The sequence below is a fragment of the Sorex araneus genome, chromosome 9, assembly GCF_027595985.1.
Source record: "Sorex araneus isolate mSorAra2 chromosome 9, mSorAra2.pri, whole genome shotgun sequence".
NCBI classification, from domain to species: Eukaryota; Metazoa; Chordata; class Mammalia; order Eulipotyphla; family Soricidae; genus Sorex; species Sorex araneus.
In genome coordinates this window covers 25,731,762-25,748,327 of record NC_073310.1, presented here as the reverse complement: position 1 = coordinate 25,748,327, position 16,566 = coordinate 25,731,762, and the positions used below count along the sequence as shown (strand labels likewise).

The following is a 16,566-nucleotide window of genomic DNA, read 5'->3' as shown; positions in this document are numbered from 1 at the left end:
TGCATGCAAGGCAACCTTACCCTCTGTACTATCACTTCGGCCAAGAAGTTTAAGGGGTCATTTCTGGCTTTCTGTTCAGGAAATGCTTCTTATAGTGGTTGGAGGACTGATCAAGCCATGGTCAGCTCATTAAAGGAACTTGACTTAGTTATTGTATTATTTTTTTCTGGCCCAGAGCTGATTTATTTATTTTTTAATTATTTACTTACATTTTGGGAACTGAAAACTAAAAGCAAAAATGTATTATCTGTAGTCTATTTTTATATATGAAAGTTACTTTAGAAAAAAATATCTTCAGTGGACCTTTAATCCATATTTAATTTTCAAGTATATATTAATTACATCATCTTAATGAAATATATAAAATAGCATAGTTTTACTTTGTTAGAAGTCAAATGTTTTGTTAGCAGTTTAGATTTTCAAAGCAGTTGTCTCCTAAAATACCAAATGAGAAAAATATAGCTATTGTACCCCTGGTACAATACAATGTATTTCATACATCCGTGTTGAACTAGATTTTCACACATTAGACCTCGCCAATTTCAAAAAGATATTAAGGGGGTGAGAAAGTAAATTAGCAATAAGAAAGATGAGGCATATGGAAAGAAGTGCCTAATATTAAAATAATAGCATAAAAGTATATATGTATAAACTAAAAATATACGATGCTTACCTGCCCCTAAATTCCTACCATTTTTACATATGTTATGTAAACACATATTTTGATTGTGTATAAATAATACATATGCATTCTTAGAAATCTCAAGTCATTTAGCATTTGCTCAGATGTGTCATTCGTCTCCTCAATTGTTTTTGACTGAATTCAGAATCTTTATTTTTTTTTAATTTTGCATTGTTAGTTCTTTGTACTTTCAGCATTTTAATAAAGTTTTAAATTAAAGTTATTTTAAACAGAGAAAAATATCCTTAGAAAATTCAGACATTGCAAATAAGTTTTTTTTTTCAATTTCCAACAACTTAATTTTTCTATCTTGACAGTACTATTATTCAGTGAGAATCTTTCCTGGGCAAGAGCCTGCTAATGTGTGGGTAGGCTGGATTACATCAGATTTTCATCAGTACGATACAGGCTTTGACTTGGACAGAGTCCGTACAGTAACCGTCACTCTAGGAGATGAGAAAGGAAAAGTGCATGAAAGGTTGGTACTTTTTGATTTTTTTGTTTTTGCATGAATGACATATGCTAAAATGGTTGACAATTCTAGACTTTTTTTTCTTGACTTTCTTGCTCAGAATAATATTTCATACAGAGAGACAATTCTTTTTCAGGCTACTAACGTTAGTATTCTTTTGTTATTCATATGAACCAATACAAATCTGAATATTAAAAGCGAGACACATAAATAAGGGCAGTATCTTCATATTTGTATAAACATCATATGTTCCTTCAGGGGAACTTGTACAAGTTTAACAACTTTGTTTATAAGTAGTTACCTTTGTTTTTAGGGATTGGAGATGGGCTAATCTGAGGCATGTAACATGGGATCTGATATGTCTCCAGGGAACTGGTTTTGCGGTGGGGCAAATAGTATAAAGACAGATGGGCTAATAGTTTAGACCAGGTGGACGCGTTGGAACTCAGACTGAGGAGTAGTGGGTTCTTTCCTCAGCTTTGCCATTGACTCGCTGTGTGGCTTTGGGTAAGTCAGTTAAACTTTCCGTGCCATCCTTTTTCATTTGTAAAACAATCAAGCTCAAACCAAACCTTCAAAAAAGTGAAGAAGGCTATCTTCCTTGCAGAATAAGACAAGAGAAGATCTAATCATTTGCATCTACCTTTCGTGCCCATGCATCCTCTCTGATCTGCTGTGACAGGTCTCATAGAAAGAGTCCTCCATAAAGTTGCTTTTCCTTTATACCTGCACCATCAGTTTTGGTGACTGGAAGCTCACCTTCCTGCCTTTAGGTTATAACACTTGAAATGTAATGAACTTTGCACTTGGGCCGAGCAAAAACTTCTCATGAAAGAGCGCTTTCCATCAGTGTTTCTGTCACCAAGCATATTCTTGGGGGACATATTAATTTTCAGTATGGCTATAATAGAAGGAAATGACTCTGGAATACTTGAGAGCTGATTTTGGTGTAGGGGATCCAGGCCAGTGAAAGGGTTGTTATAGCTCATGTAAGTAATTCGAAGAAATGAATAACTAGTGGCTATTCAAAGAAGCTCAGCGTTTTTGTTATTTTCTTCTTATCTTGCCTGCTTTGAGCCTTTTTTTGTGTAATCTAATTAATGCATCCGCAGTACTATAGCACAGTATGGGAGGGAAGCTCAGATCATGTCTGTTACCATTTTGATCAAGTTCTTGATGAGGGTAAAACTTAGGTGGAGGTTGTTGTTATGATCACTAATAATATGCATATTTTAGCTATTTCTCTCTCATCACAGACCATCAGGAATTGTCCATTGAGGGACAATATTTTAGGCAAATTTTGAATATATTGAATCACCAATGGCTCATGTAGAATTTGCCTAAGGATTTTGGATAGTGCTTGGAAATTTAATGCTTCTCATCTCAGAACAAGCGGTTTGGAAAATAAGACAACTGAGAATGAAAATTTACAAATTTGAATGATTATTATAGAGTTAAACTTTTTTGAACCTCAGAAAAAGGTCCAGTTTGGTTTGAGTTTTGGAGGAGGTGCAGGTCAGTTCTTACGTGGTTGCAACTTGTCAACCTGTCTCCATGAGGTGTGAAATTCAGAGACCTGTAAGACCTGATTCTAAATATCTACTGAAGCCAATGGAGTTTTGCTCAGAATCACAGAATTGGGCCCATTGTGCACCTCTCCCATTACAGCATGAGCTTGTTGCTTGCGCAGCATAATTTAGGTTTAGTTTGCAAGAAATACATGCTTTCCATTCTATCTGCGGTTGTACAAAGATAAAAATATGTTCCTTTGAAATTTAGCATCAAACGCAGCAACTGCTACATGGTGTGCGCAGGCGAGAGCATGAGCCCTGGGCAAGGACGTAACAATAACGGTCTGGAGATTGGTTGTGTGGTGGATGCGGCCAGCGGGCTGCTCACGTTTACTGCTAATGGCAAGGAACTGAGCACATACTATCAGGTAGGTGGCCGGGATGGGACCTCACCTCTGGGGAAGAAAACCTGCTTGACCCATTAGAGGAAACGCATTGTAAGACATAGTACTAAGTCACGGGAATCTTAAAATTGGAATTTATTGGATTGTTTGAATTCAGTTAGAATACTGGACAGAATAACTAGCACTTGTTCTCAAAATTGTAAACACAGTCATGAAATGAAATGCAGCAAACAATTGCAGGACAAGGCTAGCCAGGTGAAAGAGAGGAAAAGTCTCTAATTTTCTTCTATAAAGTATTCCTAATTTGGGGGGAAGAAAATATAATCTTTGTGTTCCTTTCCTTCCTTAAGAGTAAATTCATCTGTTGCAGGTTGAACCAAGTACAAAGTTATTTCCTGCAGTTTTTGCACAAGCTACCAGTCCTAATGTTTTTCAGTTTGAGTTGGGAAGAATCAAGGTGAGACTCATTTTTGGTATTATTTTTCTAGCATTTGCTTCTAAAAAGAAATATTAATAAAATTAATATTTTATTAGTACCTGTATAGTCACACAGATCGTTCTTTAAAAAAAAATGATATTCTGGGATCAGAGAGATAGTCCAGTGGGCAGGGAACTTGTTTTGCATGATGCTGAGCTAGGTTCAATCCTCAGTGTCCCATACGGTCCCCTGAGCACCACTGGGTGTGATCCCCCTCCCATAAAGAAAGGTATCCATGTAGTTGGAATACAACAGGTAGGATGCTTGCCTTGCACGCAGCAAGGCAGACCCTGGTTCAATCACTGGCATCCCCTATGTTCAAATGAGCACTTCTAGGAGAACCTCCTGAGTGACCAGCCAGGGGTAAGTCCTGTGTATCACTGGGTGCAGCCCTAAAACCAAAATTAATTAAATTAAGATGAAAACCGAATAAAAATGAGAAATAGTATCTGTACTTGAAAATTATAAAACTTTTCTTTCAGATCACTGGGGTAATGGAATCAATAAGAAAAGATTATTCTTGGGTTATCAGCATATTATTCATGAAAAAGGATGATACAAGGACAAAAAAATTACCAAACTTCAGATCGCCAGTAATTCACTGGCAAGTCAGTAAATAATAGATTGAAGGGTCTGAGACCAGGGCACCGTGGGCTAGATCAGGGCTCAGTAGTGCATGTTTTGCGTTGTCTTGAGTTTGATCCCTGTCATCATATTGCCCCTGCCCAGGGTATGTCCCTCAAAGGCCCCCAGCACTGCTGGGTTTGGCCCCTGAAGTTCGTAGGAACTAACGGCTTCATGGACTTTGTTCCATTGTCAGGATATAACAATGAAACATATGGCTGTATGGTGATTGCCAAGAGTGGCCCCATGGTCCCTTGGACCACTGGATAAGAATCCCCTTTCATTAAAAAAAAAAATAAAATAGGAGCTGGAGCAATAGCACAGCGAGTAGGGTGTTTGCCTTGCACACAGCTGACCTGGGTTTAATCCCGGCATCCCATATGGTCCCCTGAGCACTGCCAGGAGTAATTCCTGAGTGCATTGTGAGGAGTAAACCCTGTGCATCGCCGGGTGTGACCCAAAAAGAAAAAAAAAAAAGATAAAATATATTCCTGAAACTACTCTGCATTATAGTAAATTCTAGAATATTATCATCAAAATATTGTAGGGGACTAGACAAAAAAACTAAACTGGATAATATGAATAAAGTAAAGCTGAAAGAGGAACTGAGTTACATTTTGGTTGGTTGTCAGCTATTGACTAGAAGATTTTATGGTGCTTTAAATAGATAGGGACATTTTATACAGAGAGAAAGAGATATAATGAGAAATATATAAGAATGAAAATGCCAAAACTTAGGAATGTAATGTAATTGCATCAAAGAATGCCTTCCAGGAAGGACCCAAAGAATCATGTGGATGGAATGTAGACCATATTTCAATTAAAAATATGTTTTAAGGGGCTGAAGCCATAGCATGGCCAGTAGAGCGTTTGCCTTGCACCTGGCCGACCCGGGTTCATTTCCCAGCATCCCATATGGTCCCTTGAGCACTTCCAGGGGTAATTCCTGAGTGCAGAGCCAGGAGTAACCCCTGAGCATCGCTGGGTGTGACCCAAAAAGCAAAAAAAATTTTTTTTTAATATAATTGAATATAATATGAATTATACCATACTGAGTAGTTGGCAGTTTTTTAGGATAAGCTGCTGGAAATATGTCCAGCAGATTGTCTTATATAAAAACAGGATATTGGGGATCATTAAAATCCTATTTAAAAAATATGTTGTAGTAGCAAGAAGGTTATAAAGTGGAGTATAAAGACATATCTTCTGATATTATCAATTTGGTATCAACAGTTTACTATTATTTACACAAGAGGCGATGTTGAGTATCACAAAAATGGTAAGTGAGGTACTTTAGAGAACAAATTAATATGATACTGAGTTAGTTTAATAAGATTTATTGATCAGTTTGATCCAGGTGCTCCAAACAAGATAAAAAGGATTGATTTAAATGTTTGGTTTGGATAACTAAAGGCTATTAATACAACAAAAAGGAGAGCTTGTTAAAACTTAGGTTAAGGAACTGAAGTTTGCAATTGTAAATATTGAAGCCAGAAACATATCAGGGTACATATAGTAGTTTCATTTTGCTGACTCAGTATCACTGAATATATACCCTAGACCATGTGACTCAGTTTCTACTATGAAATTCCCAGTTGTTATAGATATTCCAATATCATGTCAAGATTATAGGAATCAATTTTTTTATAATTTGGGTAAATAACTTAATGTGTGATTTTACTTCATATTAAACAATAATTTAATATTTATTCATATTAGATAATAATTAATCAAGCACCAGTAGGAAGGGAAATGACAGTCGGTGTGACTTTCTAAAGAAGTTAAAGTAATTTTTCAGACATATACTGTGTCTAAGACCTAAAAGCAAATGTTTGTTATAAATCCATGTTGTGTGACCAGACTCCAGATCTTAATTTACAAGCAGGGTTTGGGGGTGGAACCCTACAAATCACTCATCAACTCATTGACTCAGATAAGATATAGAGGTCAGTGTGGAGTCCATGCCCAAATTTCCTGTTCAGATTGGACTTTGGGAAGTGGGCAGGACAGAATTGATCTTAGAAAATAGGTCAAAACAAAACATAGAGTTTTAGTCCCATTTAAGAAGTTCAGATTAGCAGAGTGTGGGAGACCCCTCTCAAACTCAGAGATTATCGTGTTCAAAATGAAGATTTCAGAATAGGGTACTAGAAATGAGACTTATTTTCTTTTTTTTTCTCCTCTTTCCATTCTTGGCCATAACCCTACAGTACTCAGGGCTTGGTGTTAATTGGGAAGTTTTATTGATCTTTCTAAAGAAATTTCAGCAAAATGATAGAATCCATGTCATAGTGAATTAAAGACTAAAAATAAGAAGAGACAGGGAATTTGAGTGATTTTTAAAAATTAAAAATGAATTTACTTCTGTGAACTTGATTCCCTTGTTGCAGATTCCTTTTTACTACAAATTGGCTATGCCCCAAATTGCACAGTGATGAGTTTTACCCTCTTAATCTAATCTGCTGGTCTATTTTCTTCTTTCATGTCTAATCTAGCTGCTCAAATGTAAAACTTTGGTGTCACTTTTGACTTCCCTCCTTAACATTTCACGACCCCTATTTCCATTTAATTCTCCAGCATCTGGTCTCTCCACCTCATCATTTCTGCTTCTCTCACTCTGATCACTAGTACCATTCGTTTCAGGGAGTGGGGGCTTCTTTATTTGATTCTTGCTTAAGTAATTTACTCTACAGAAATCTAAGTATCTATTACTGCTTTAAAATATGACCCCAAACTGTGTTATCCCATACTCAAAATTCTAGGCATCTAGGAGTGAAAAACACGTGTTTCCTAATAGTTCTCAAGATCTAAAGGATTAGATACCATATTATCTCACTGATTCTATCTGTTATCTGTCCTTTACTCCAGCCACAAATACAGCCATTTCCCTCTATATATATCCCATAGTTTCTTTTGGGGGTGGGTGGGGGGAGTGGCACAACCAGTTGTCCTCAAGACTTACTCCTGGCTCTACACTCAGGATTACTCCTAGTGGGGCTCATGGTACCATGCAAGATGCTGAGTATTGTCCTGAGGTCAGCCCTATGCAAGGCGAACTCCTTGACTGTTCTTCTTTCCATGATTCTTATCATTTGACTTTTTTCTTTAAATGTCACCTTCTCAGATATCCTAAATTATGTTTTTTCCATTTAACACCCCCGCCAACTTCCACCCCAGCAATGGTCTCTCACATTCTCCTTATTTTTTTCAGGTATCCAGGTTTTTTTGTTTGTTTGTTTTTTCTTGTAGTGGAAGCTGTATAAGAGCACAGATTTCATCTGTTGTGTTTATTGATATATCATTTTGCTTAAAATGATGCCTGGGTATTCTCCTTTCCCATCACCCAAAGAAAATAGGAACATGAGGTTTGAGGCTGTGTGACTCTAAATAATGTAGAGAAAATACTTGAGAAGAAGAAAGGAACACTGAAGATAATACTGAATATGAGAATTGATTTTATGTAGTCCAGAGGCAGTCAGGCATTCATAAATTAATGAATTAGCTTTCAGGAACTAAAGAGATCATATTGAAGGAATTTTATAAGGTTAAAAGTGCATAATGGAGGTGTAAGAAACAACAAAAAGCTTTTGATTAATTCCTTCACTTTTTTGTCAGGTTTAATCTGTTGAACTGTCTTTGGCACACGACTAGTTACTAAAACCCAATAAACTTATGTGAGTTGTTTAAGGATAGTATGAACAAACTATTAGAGATAGAGACACAGAGAGAAATTGAGACAAACACACACACACACACACACACACACACACATCAACACGCAGAAACAGAGTGTTCCATATTGATAAGACTTCTCTTTCAGGAGTTTAGCAATGAAGTGAAGAAGTTCTGGGTTTCCCTAAGGACCCAGTTTGCTAAAACAGTGTGGAGCACCTATGGTTATATTTTGTATGCAATAAAGCAGTGTTTATGGCATTTTCATGCCTGTGAATCAGCACAGGTCCATAGACCAGCAGTTGAAAACCACTGCCGTAGAGGAGAAGGGAATGAGACGACCCCTAACCTATATTTGTCTGCTTTGATGTCTTCTATAGTGTTATTATTTTTCTGTTAATCCTTCAGAAGCTCTTCAACCCAAATTTTCCTACTTTTTTTGTGTTAACTTTACTCAACATATAGTATATCCTACTTTCACTACTTCTTTTTAATTTTTTTCTTATTTTCTTATTAAATTTTGGTTTGGGGCCACACTCAGTTGTGCTCATGTCTTACTCCTGGCTCTGCACACCAGAAATTACTCCTGATGGTACATGGGGGGCCTATGGGATGTCGGGAATCAAACCCAGGTCAACCATATGCAAGGCAAACTCCCTACCAACTGAACTATCACTCCAACCCCATAATCCTCTCTCTCTCTCTCTCTCTCTCTCTGAGTATAGGATTATAGTTACATACATTGTTAACACCAAGGTATTGTAACTTAATTTTTTTTTCTGCTTCCCCATTCTCTAGAATGTGATGCCACTTTCTGCAGGGTTATTCAAGAGCGAACACAAAAACCCAGTGCCACAGTGCCCCCCACGTCTTCACGTGCAATTTTTATCACATGTCTTGTGGAGCAGAATGCCAAACCAATTCTTGAAGGTGGATGTCTCTCGGATCAGCGAACGGCAAGGCTGGTTGGTGCAATGTTTGGATCCCCTGCAATTTATGTCTCTTCATATCCCGGAAGAGAACAGGTCAGTCCTTTGTGTCCGTCACCCTTTCATTGAGGCTCTTTAAAGTAGCCACTGCCCAGAGCTGCAGAAATGATAGAGGAGAACCAACTGAAGTCTAAAAGTACTTTGTTTCTGGCTGGAGCTATACTACAGTGGTAGGACATTTACCTTGCCCAGGGCTGACTTGGATTCATTCCCCGTTTCTCCTGAGCCTGCCAGGAGTGATCCCTGAGCCCAGAGTCAGGAGAAGCCCTGAGCACCACTGGGTATGGTCCCCCCCAAAAAATTTTTTTCATTTCTTGGGCCAGAGAGATAACACAGTAGGTAGAGTACTTGCCTCAAACGTAGCCAACCCAGGTTAGATCCCCATCATCATATATGGTTCCCTGACCCCTCCTTGGAGGGGATCCCTGGCCACAGAGCCTGGAGTAAGTATTGAGCACTGTTGGATGCGATCCCAAACAAAACTCCTCAAAAGTAAATAAAAATAGTCTCCTGGTAAAGTGAATCTGATACTACAATGGAGGCTGTTGTATTGGAACATTCATAATATCCTATCACTAATAGTATTATAAATCACAGCATCTATGATTTTTGTGTTACATACATATAGAAATATAAAAAACAAAAATGTTTTGTGGCAGTGAGGACAATTTTCATATTTCAAGTTTAAATCTGTCTCAACTACTTTATTAAAGAAAAATAACAAATTTAGTTAAAGAGGCATATGAGATTATATTATCTTCTTTCTATTTTATTTTAATTATGATAAGTAAAAATATCAAACAAAATAGAACTGTAACTCTATTTATGATAGCTGGATACAGTACAAGTTTTGTAAGTAGGATTATAGGCAGTTCAACCCTTCACTTGGCAGATGTGAAAAGCACTGAGGAATTCATGAAGAAAAATTATTAAAATATATTGGAATCTTTGAAAAAAGTTTACATACATTCTAGATAGTAATAGAAATATTATAAAGTGCATTAAATATCCAAAGTAGCTTTGATTATTATTTTTATTGTTGTAACTAAATAAATCATTGACATTTAATGTTAGCAACTTCATTGAAACTAAAAAAAACTGAGTTTCTAATTCTTGAACCAAGTATTATGTCCCAATTTTCATTGAAATATTATTGTACAAACTGAGCGGAAAACATTGCATGGACTTAATAAAGGAAAATATAAGCTGTGTCCATTTTTATATACTTACATATCCTGGCATTATTTTTAAATTTTAACAGTTTGAAAATGTAAACATTACTTTGGAAATAGTTCATTAGTTTCCCATATAACCTATCAATTTCACTGCTATGTGTATAAACTTTGAAATAGTGAAAATACAATCTTATTAAAACAGTACATAAATACTAATAGCAACATTAGTCTCAGTAAACAAAAAAAAAAACAGAAACAAAGTCTGTCAACTGAATCATAAATAAATGTTTTTTCTATATGGTTTAGTTGGCAAAAAGGGAATGTGCTGTTAATACAGGCTATAAGATGGATAAAATGTAGACGCATGTTATGTACTAAATTAAAGAAGGTGGTCACAAAAACAAAATATTATAAGATTGTAAAATATGAATATTCAGGAATAGATAAATCTTGAGAAAGTATAGTAATGGTCACTTCAGGATGGCAGTAGAGCTGTAATTTGAGAAATGATCTCAATGGGTACTATGGTATACATTGAGATATACATACATATATAGAGAGTAGTATATTTTGGTGTAATTGAAATATTAAAAGCCTAGAGTTATTTATTTATTGGTTTGGGGGCTACACTCAGCGGAGCTCAGGACTTACTCCTGACTCTACACTCAGGAATTACGCCTCCTGGTGCTCATGTGGATGCTAGGGATTTAATCTAGGTTGGCTTCTTGCCAGGCAAGTGCCCTGACCACTCTACCCATGTACCATTGCTTCAGCCCCGATATTAACGTTCTGGTTATACAGCTCCATTAATAAGCAAAGATTGTTGAGTGATATATTTTAAATAGAAAGATTATATGTATATAAACATATGAAGATGCTTTAAAATAAAAGAGATCCAAAGAAAACTTGATCTCAAGAGATTTAGTTTTTCATGCACTGAATATTTATTTGCATATTTTAAGTGAAAAAATCAGAAAGATATCTCACTCAGTATGATGATTATATAATCATTAGATGATTATGTTTTGTTTTAATTTTACACTTCTTCATTTGTAAGAGAAAAGTTTTGCTGGAGACTTTTACCTGATAATTACTCAACCAAAAATAATAATGTTTTTAAGAAATTTTACTTTGTGAAAAAAAATTCTGTCTTTAAACTAGATTGTAATTTGTTTTCATATCATAATTAGGAACCACCATATTTTATTCTTCTACCATGGCAATTTATAATTTATACTAACTACTTAGTTTAGATATCTGTGTGTATATAAAAGGATGATTTAAAGAGTTTAATTATAGGAAAATGAATTACACTCTGCTTTGCCTAAAAACTAACAGTTATCACAAATAATTCTTAGTACGTACTATGCTTGATGAATATAATAAGTAAACTTATGACAACTCATGTTTTGACAAATAACTATGATAGCCTTACCAAGAATAACATTTTGGGCAAATGAGTGACCAAATCATGAATGCATACCATTTATTTTGATGATATTTTGCTACTTAATGTCATCAATGTGCAATGTTTATGGTTTAAATTGCTTAGAAGAATTAAGAATCTCTAAATGAGCGGTGTAATATTAAAACATCTAGGTTTTGATCTGTGTACTTCTCTGCCATTCTCATTTGTATCCTTTTACTTTTATCAACCATAACCACAAGTATAATACAAACCAGAAAAATTAAAAAATGAAAAATGACATAAATAAAATGAATGACTTAACTTAGGCATATCCTACTACTTAAAAGACTGAATACATTGAAAGGACATAATATGTGAGAGCAGGAAAATGACAAAAGCTCTGGTTTCAGAGCCTGGTGTAAACAGGTCCCTGATAAAAAAACTTTTCTAAGTGAAATACCACAAAGTGTATTTATTTTATGAGTTCTATTGGTGGAAACCAGAGTAGCACTGGCATATATTTAGGTCAGTAAAGGGAAGTAAAAACAGATAAAATATATCAGAAGAATTTTCTGTCCGTCTATTTCTGACTAGTTAGACCAGTGGTTTTCAACAATTAAAAAATGGTTTTGATCTGTGGACCAATATGCAGGACAGATGCCATTCTACAAGTATGAAAATATCAAAGAACATTAGGTTAAACTACTAGCTAATCACAGGCCAAAGAGGAGCAACAAACCTTAAAGCAAAGTTTTCTACTTTCTTGACTCAGGTTGGCCAAATAAGAAAGGGAATCCATAGAGTGCTCAAACTCAGAAAAAGGGACAGTCCCTAGGTTCCAACAGAGACTCAGATCTAGGAGAGCTTTCCAGAACACGATGGGGGATGAAGAAGGTCCAACCACTGGTGACTGGAAACTTTCATTATGCACTTCTATGTGGAAGAAAACTTGTAAAACATCTAGAACTAATTGTAAAACCTCGATTCTGCCAGATCAGGAATGTGGCTCAATTGGTAGAGTGTATGCCTTGGATTCAGTCCCCTGGAACATGGTGCTGGGCCCCAAGATTTACCCACAGAAACATAAATAAATAAAATAACTTTTCATTCTACCACTTATATAAAACTCATATATGCTGCTGTTAAATCTGTCTTAGAAAAAAATTTATAGTCTGTAGGTTTTTGAGATCTAGGAGGCACTTTGTGAACCTGTGATTGAACAATGAGCCACTGTTTGATCTGCCAGTGAGAATAATGGCTTTTATTTGAAGTCTTCTGTGAACTGCACTTTGGAAAGCATCATTCTAGCAAGGCTGTATATGGGCTCTCAAGTGGGGTAAAATCACTATTACGGAGGCAGAGCTGCCTCTTCTACCTAAATGGATACATTTTTTATAAGGGGAAAAGAAAAATAATAGAGAGGGATACCTGCTTTTTGTTGAAGTGATTAACTTCCCCTCTTGAAGCTGAAAATACAAGCACCGTTGTATGACATGCTCAGATGATTCTATGTTGGGGTGTTTCCTCTATTCTTTCTAATTCCCTGGTCCTCTGACTCATCTCCACAATAGGCTCTCCTTTGATACGGAGGTTTCTCCTCTGCTCAGCCTCACTGCCGCTATCCTCCTCCCTTTCCCAGGTCCGTTGACATATTAGAATTGACAGAGCAGGAAGAACTGCTGAAGTTCCACTATCACACTCTCCGACTCTATTCAGCCGTCTGTGCCCTTGGGAACCACCGGGTGGCCCATGCCTTGTGCAGCCATGTAGACGAGCCTCAGCTCCTCTATGCCATTGAGAACAAGTACATGCCTGGCTTGCTGCGGACTGGCTACTATGACCTACTGATCGACATCCACCTTAGCTCCTATGCCACCGCCAGGCTCATGATGAACAATGAATTTATTGTCCCCATGACAGAGGAGACGAAGAGCATCACCTTGTTCCCCGATGAGAACAAGAAGCACGGCCTCCCCGGCATTGGCTTAAGCACCTCCCTGAGACCTCGAATGCAGTTTTCCTCCCCCAGCTTCGTAAGCATTAATAACGAATGTTACCAGTACAGTCCGGAGTTCCCACTGGATATCCTAAAGGCCAAGACGATACAGATGCTGACAGAAGCTGTTAAAGAGGGAAGTCTTCATGCCCGGGACCCAGTTGGAGGCACCACTGAATTTCTCTTTGTACCTCTCATCAAACTGTTCTATACATTGCTCATCATGGGCGTCTTTCACAATGAGGATCTGAAGCACATCCTACAGCTGATTGAACCTAGCGTGTTCAAGGAAGCGGCCAGTCCAGAGGAGGAGAGCGAAAGTTTGGAGAAAGATCTGGGCACAGAAGACTCAAAGCAGGAAGGCACTATGGAAGAAGAAGCCAGAGCGGGCAACGGACCCAAGGAGGGCCTGCTCCAAATGAAACTGCCAGAGCCAGTTAAATTGCAGGTAATTTGCTCCTTATTAAGAAAGAATATTTTATGGATTTCACAATAGCTAGATAATAAGATGTCAAAATGTTCTTTTGCCGCTTTCTATTTTTATTTGTATTTCTAAATAATTATAGCTCATCATAAATGAACTTCCTATTGTGTTTTGGATCTATCCAGTCAAACTTCCTTGCATTAGAATGAAAGAAATGACTTCTATTGAGTCAAGTTGTGATAGTTAATAAAAAGCACATTGAGCTTATTTTGTGAGATAGGTTTCCTTGATCAAGTATATGTGGCACACATCTGCAAGTGGGCCCTGCTGTATTTACTTCTGTATATGTGTGTGTGTGTGAGGGGGGGTGTATCTCAGAAAGTCTTACAAGAAAGGGGTTTCTGTCTTTCCAGTTCTTTTCCCTCTCCTTTAATTGTTACTTGCATATGCCCTCTTGTTTATGCAAATGTGTAACACTGACATTTTTGTGAGAATGCCTAAAGTACAAAGAATTCCATTTTGCTTCTCTAGCTTCACAGCTACTCTTACCAATGTTCTCACTCATAAAGATTTATTTTCTGCATATATATTTCTAAAAATTAAGGATATTGCATGTCTGTGTTCCTTAAGATGTGGGAAGAGTTCTATAAAAACCTCTGTGATTAATTAGGGTTAATTTGATATTTCTCATTAGAGCCCATTATCAATACAATTTTGATCTTCATTCCTTGGTGTTAATCATTGAGTCGTGCTCTGAGTCAGGTACTTGCTGAAAGGAAAAAGAAACAGATTTGGATCATGCCTTCCAGAAGTTTATAGTCTGAGGGGAAATATATTTTGGTTAATTAATTTAATTTTAGATATAGCTAGCAAGATTAAATGATATGAAGGAAATAATGAAAGAGTCAACTGGGTTACTGTGGGAAAGGTGAGGGAAGAAAACTACCAAACTACATTGATCACAAACATGTTCTGTTCTGGCAGAAAAAGGCATAGCTATGGCAGGAAAAGGCAGTGTGGCTGCATCTTAATGAGCTAGAGAGAAAAGACTCGATAGGCAGAGGACAGTTCATACAGAATATGGCTGTTTTCTGAAGCCAGTGATAGGATGAACTTCAGTGTTCATTCATTCTAAGTCCAATTATCCACTAAATAATTTTCATCATAGAATTTTATTCTAAAACTCGATGCAACTGCAATTAAAATAGATGGTGGGTGCTGGTGGTTGGGGAGAGAAGATAATCTAGGACCTTCTGAGTTATAAAGTGATTACTCATCCTACCTGAGGGGCCATTGCCCTTTCTGGGCTAGAGGAAGGAAATAGAAGTAGAAAATGGATTCTAGTAGCATGTATGTCACAATCTGTATTAAGGATACTTAAGTGTTTTCCTAAATTTGGGCAGAACATTCTGTAGTTAGCATATTTCTGTGATACACTTCAGTTAAATATCCTGCTGCTAGGGAATATTTATTTAATTATTTAATGACCGTGTAATTAATTTAATAATCACTTAATTGCATACAAAATCTGGAAAAATCATTCTAGAGCATGCTTTCATTATATTTTCATGACCTAAGGATTACATTCTAAGGTGTGTTACTTCATTTTTCTTCCTATAATCACCCAGTTTTATTCATTTTGGAAAGAATTTCTTCAGGTCTGTTAATGATGAAAAGTCTTTCCCAGATTCTTGGCAAACTTCTCCTAACAGAGCTCATTATTCACAGCACTTAGGCCTTCAGAGGAGGCCTGGGAGTGATTAACAAAGAGGCACATATTAGTTATTTTTAGTGACTGTTTAGTAAGAATATTATTGCCTATACATCAGAAAACTACATGAATGGGAAGAGTTGGCAAGCAAGCATGTCTGTCACACATTTTTATTTGACATACACTAAGTGAAGGAAATTTAATTTGGTATCTCTTTGCTAATATTCCTAGATGTGTCTGCTACTTCAGTACCTCTGTGACTGCCAGGTCCGGCACCGGATAGAAGCCATTGTGGCTTTTTCAGATGACTTTGTAGCAAAGCTTCAAGATAATCAACGCTTCCGTTATAATGAAGTTATGCAAGCCTTAAATATGTCTGCTGCGTTGACAGCCAGGAAAACAAAAGAATTTAGGTCACCACCTCAAGAACAGGTAAAAGAATACAATTAAAATCTTCCTTTTAATTTTATATTTAAAAAATCTTTTAATCTTTCTTCTTCTGAATGGGCTGGAGTGATAGCACAGTGGTAGGCTATTTGCCTTGCACTCGGCCAACCCGTGTTTGATTCCTCCACCCCTCTCAGAGAGTCGGCAAACTATCCAGAGTATCACACCTGCATGGTAGACCCTGGCAAGTTACCCATGGCGTATTCTATATGCCAAAAATAGTAACAACAAGTTTCACAAACGGAGACGTTACTGGTGCCCGCTTGAACAAATAGATGAGCAACAGGATGACAGTGACTTCTTCTGAAGACTTCACTTAACATTATATCTGCTAATTATATCAATGTTGCAGTAAATTGCATAATTTTACAATCTCTTGAAATTGCCTATATATATAACATATATATTGCCTATACATATATAGCAATATATATACAATATAAATAATATATATAATATATAGCAATAAAAGTTGTGTATATATATGAATAGAATGAAAGTGTTATACAGAGAGATAGATAAATAGATAGATAGATGATAGATAGATAGATAATAGATAGATAGCTCTTGTAT

At 36.6% G+C, this 16,566-nt stretch overlaps 1 protein-coding gene across 1 annotated transcript in view; it reads left to right on the top strand.

The window, feature by feature from the left end:
- The window catches only part of RYR2 (ryanodine receptor 2), a 762,156-nt gene that overhangs the window by 516,382 nt on the left and 229,208 nt on the right, over positions 1-16,566 (top strand). The window contains exons 32-37 of the mRNA XM_055147039.1: positions 1,000-1,160; positions 2,934-3,093; positions 3,440-3,526; positions 8,642-8,868; positions 13,055-13,859; positions 15,778-15,978. Coding sequence (XP_055003014.1) covers positions 1,000-1,160; positions 2,934-3,093; positions 3,440-3,526; positions 8,642-8,868; positions 13,055-13,859; positions 15,778-15,978 — 1,641 coding nt within the window. The remainder of the gene's footprint in view (positions 1-999; positions 1,161-2,933; positions 3,094-3,439; positions 3,527-8,641; positions 8,869-13,054; positions 13,860-15,777; positions 15,979-16,566) is intronic.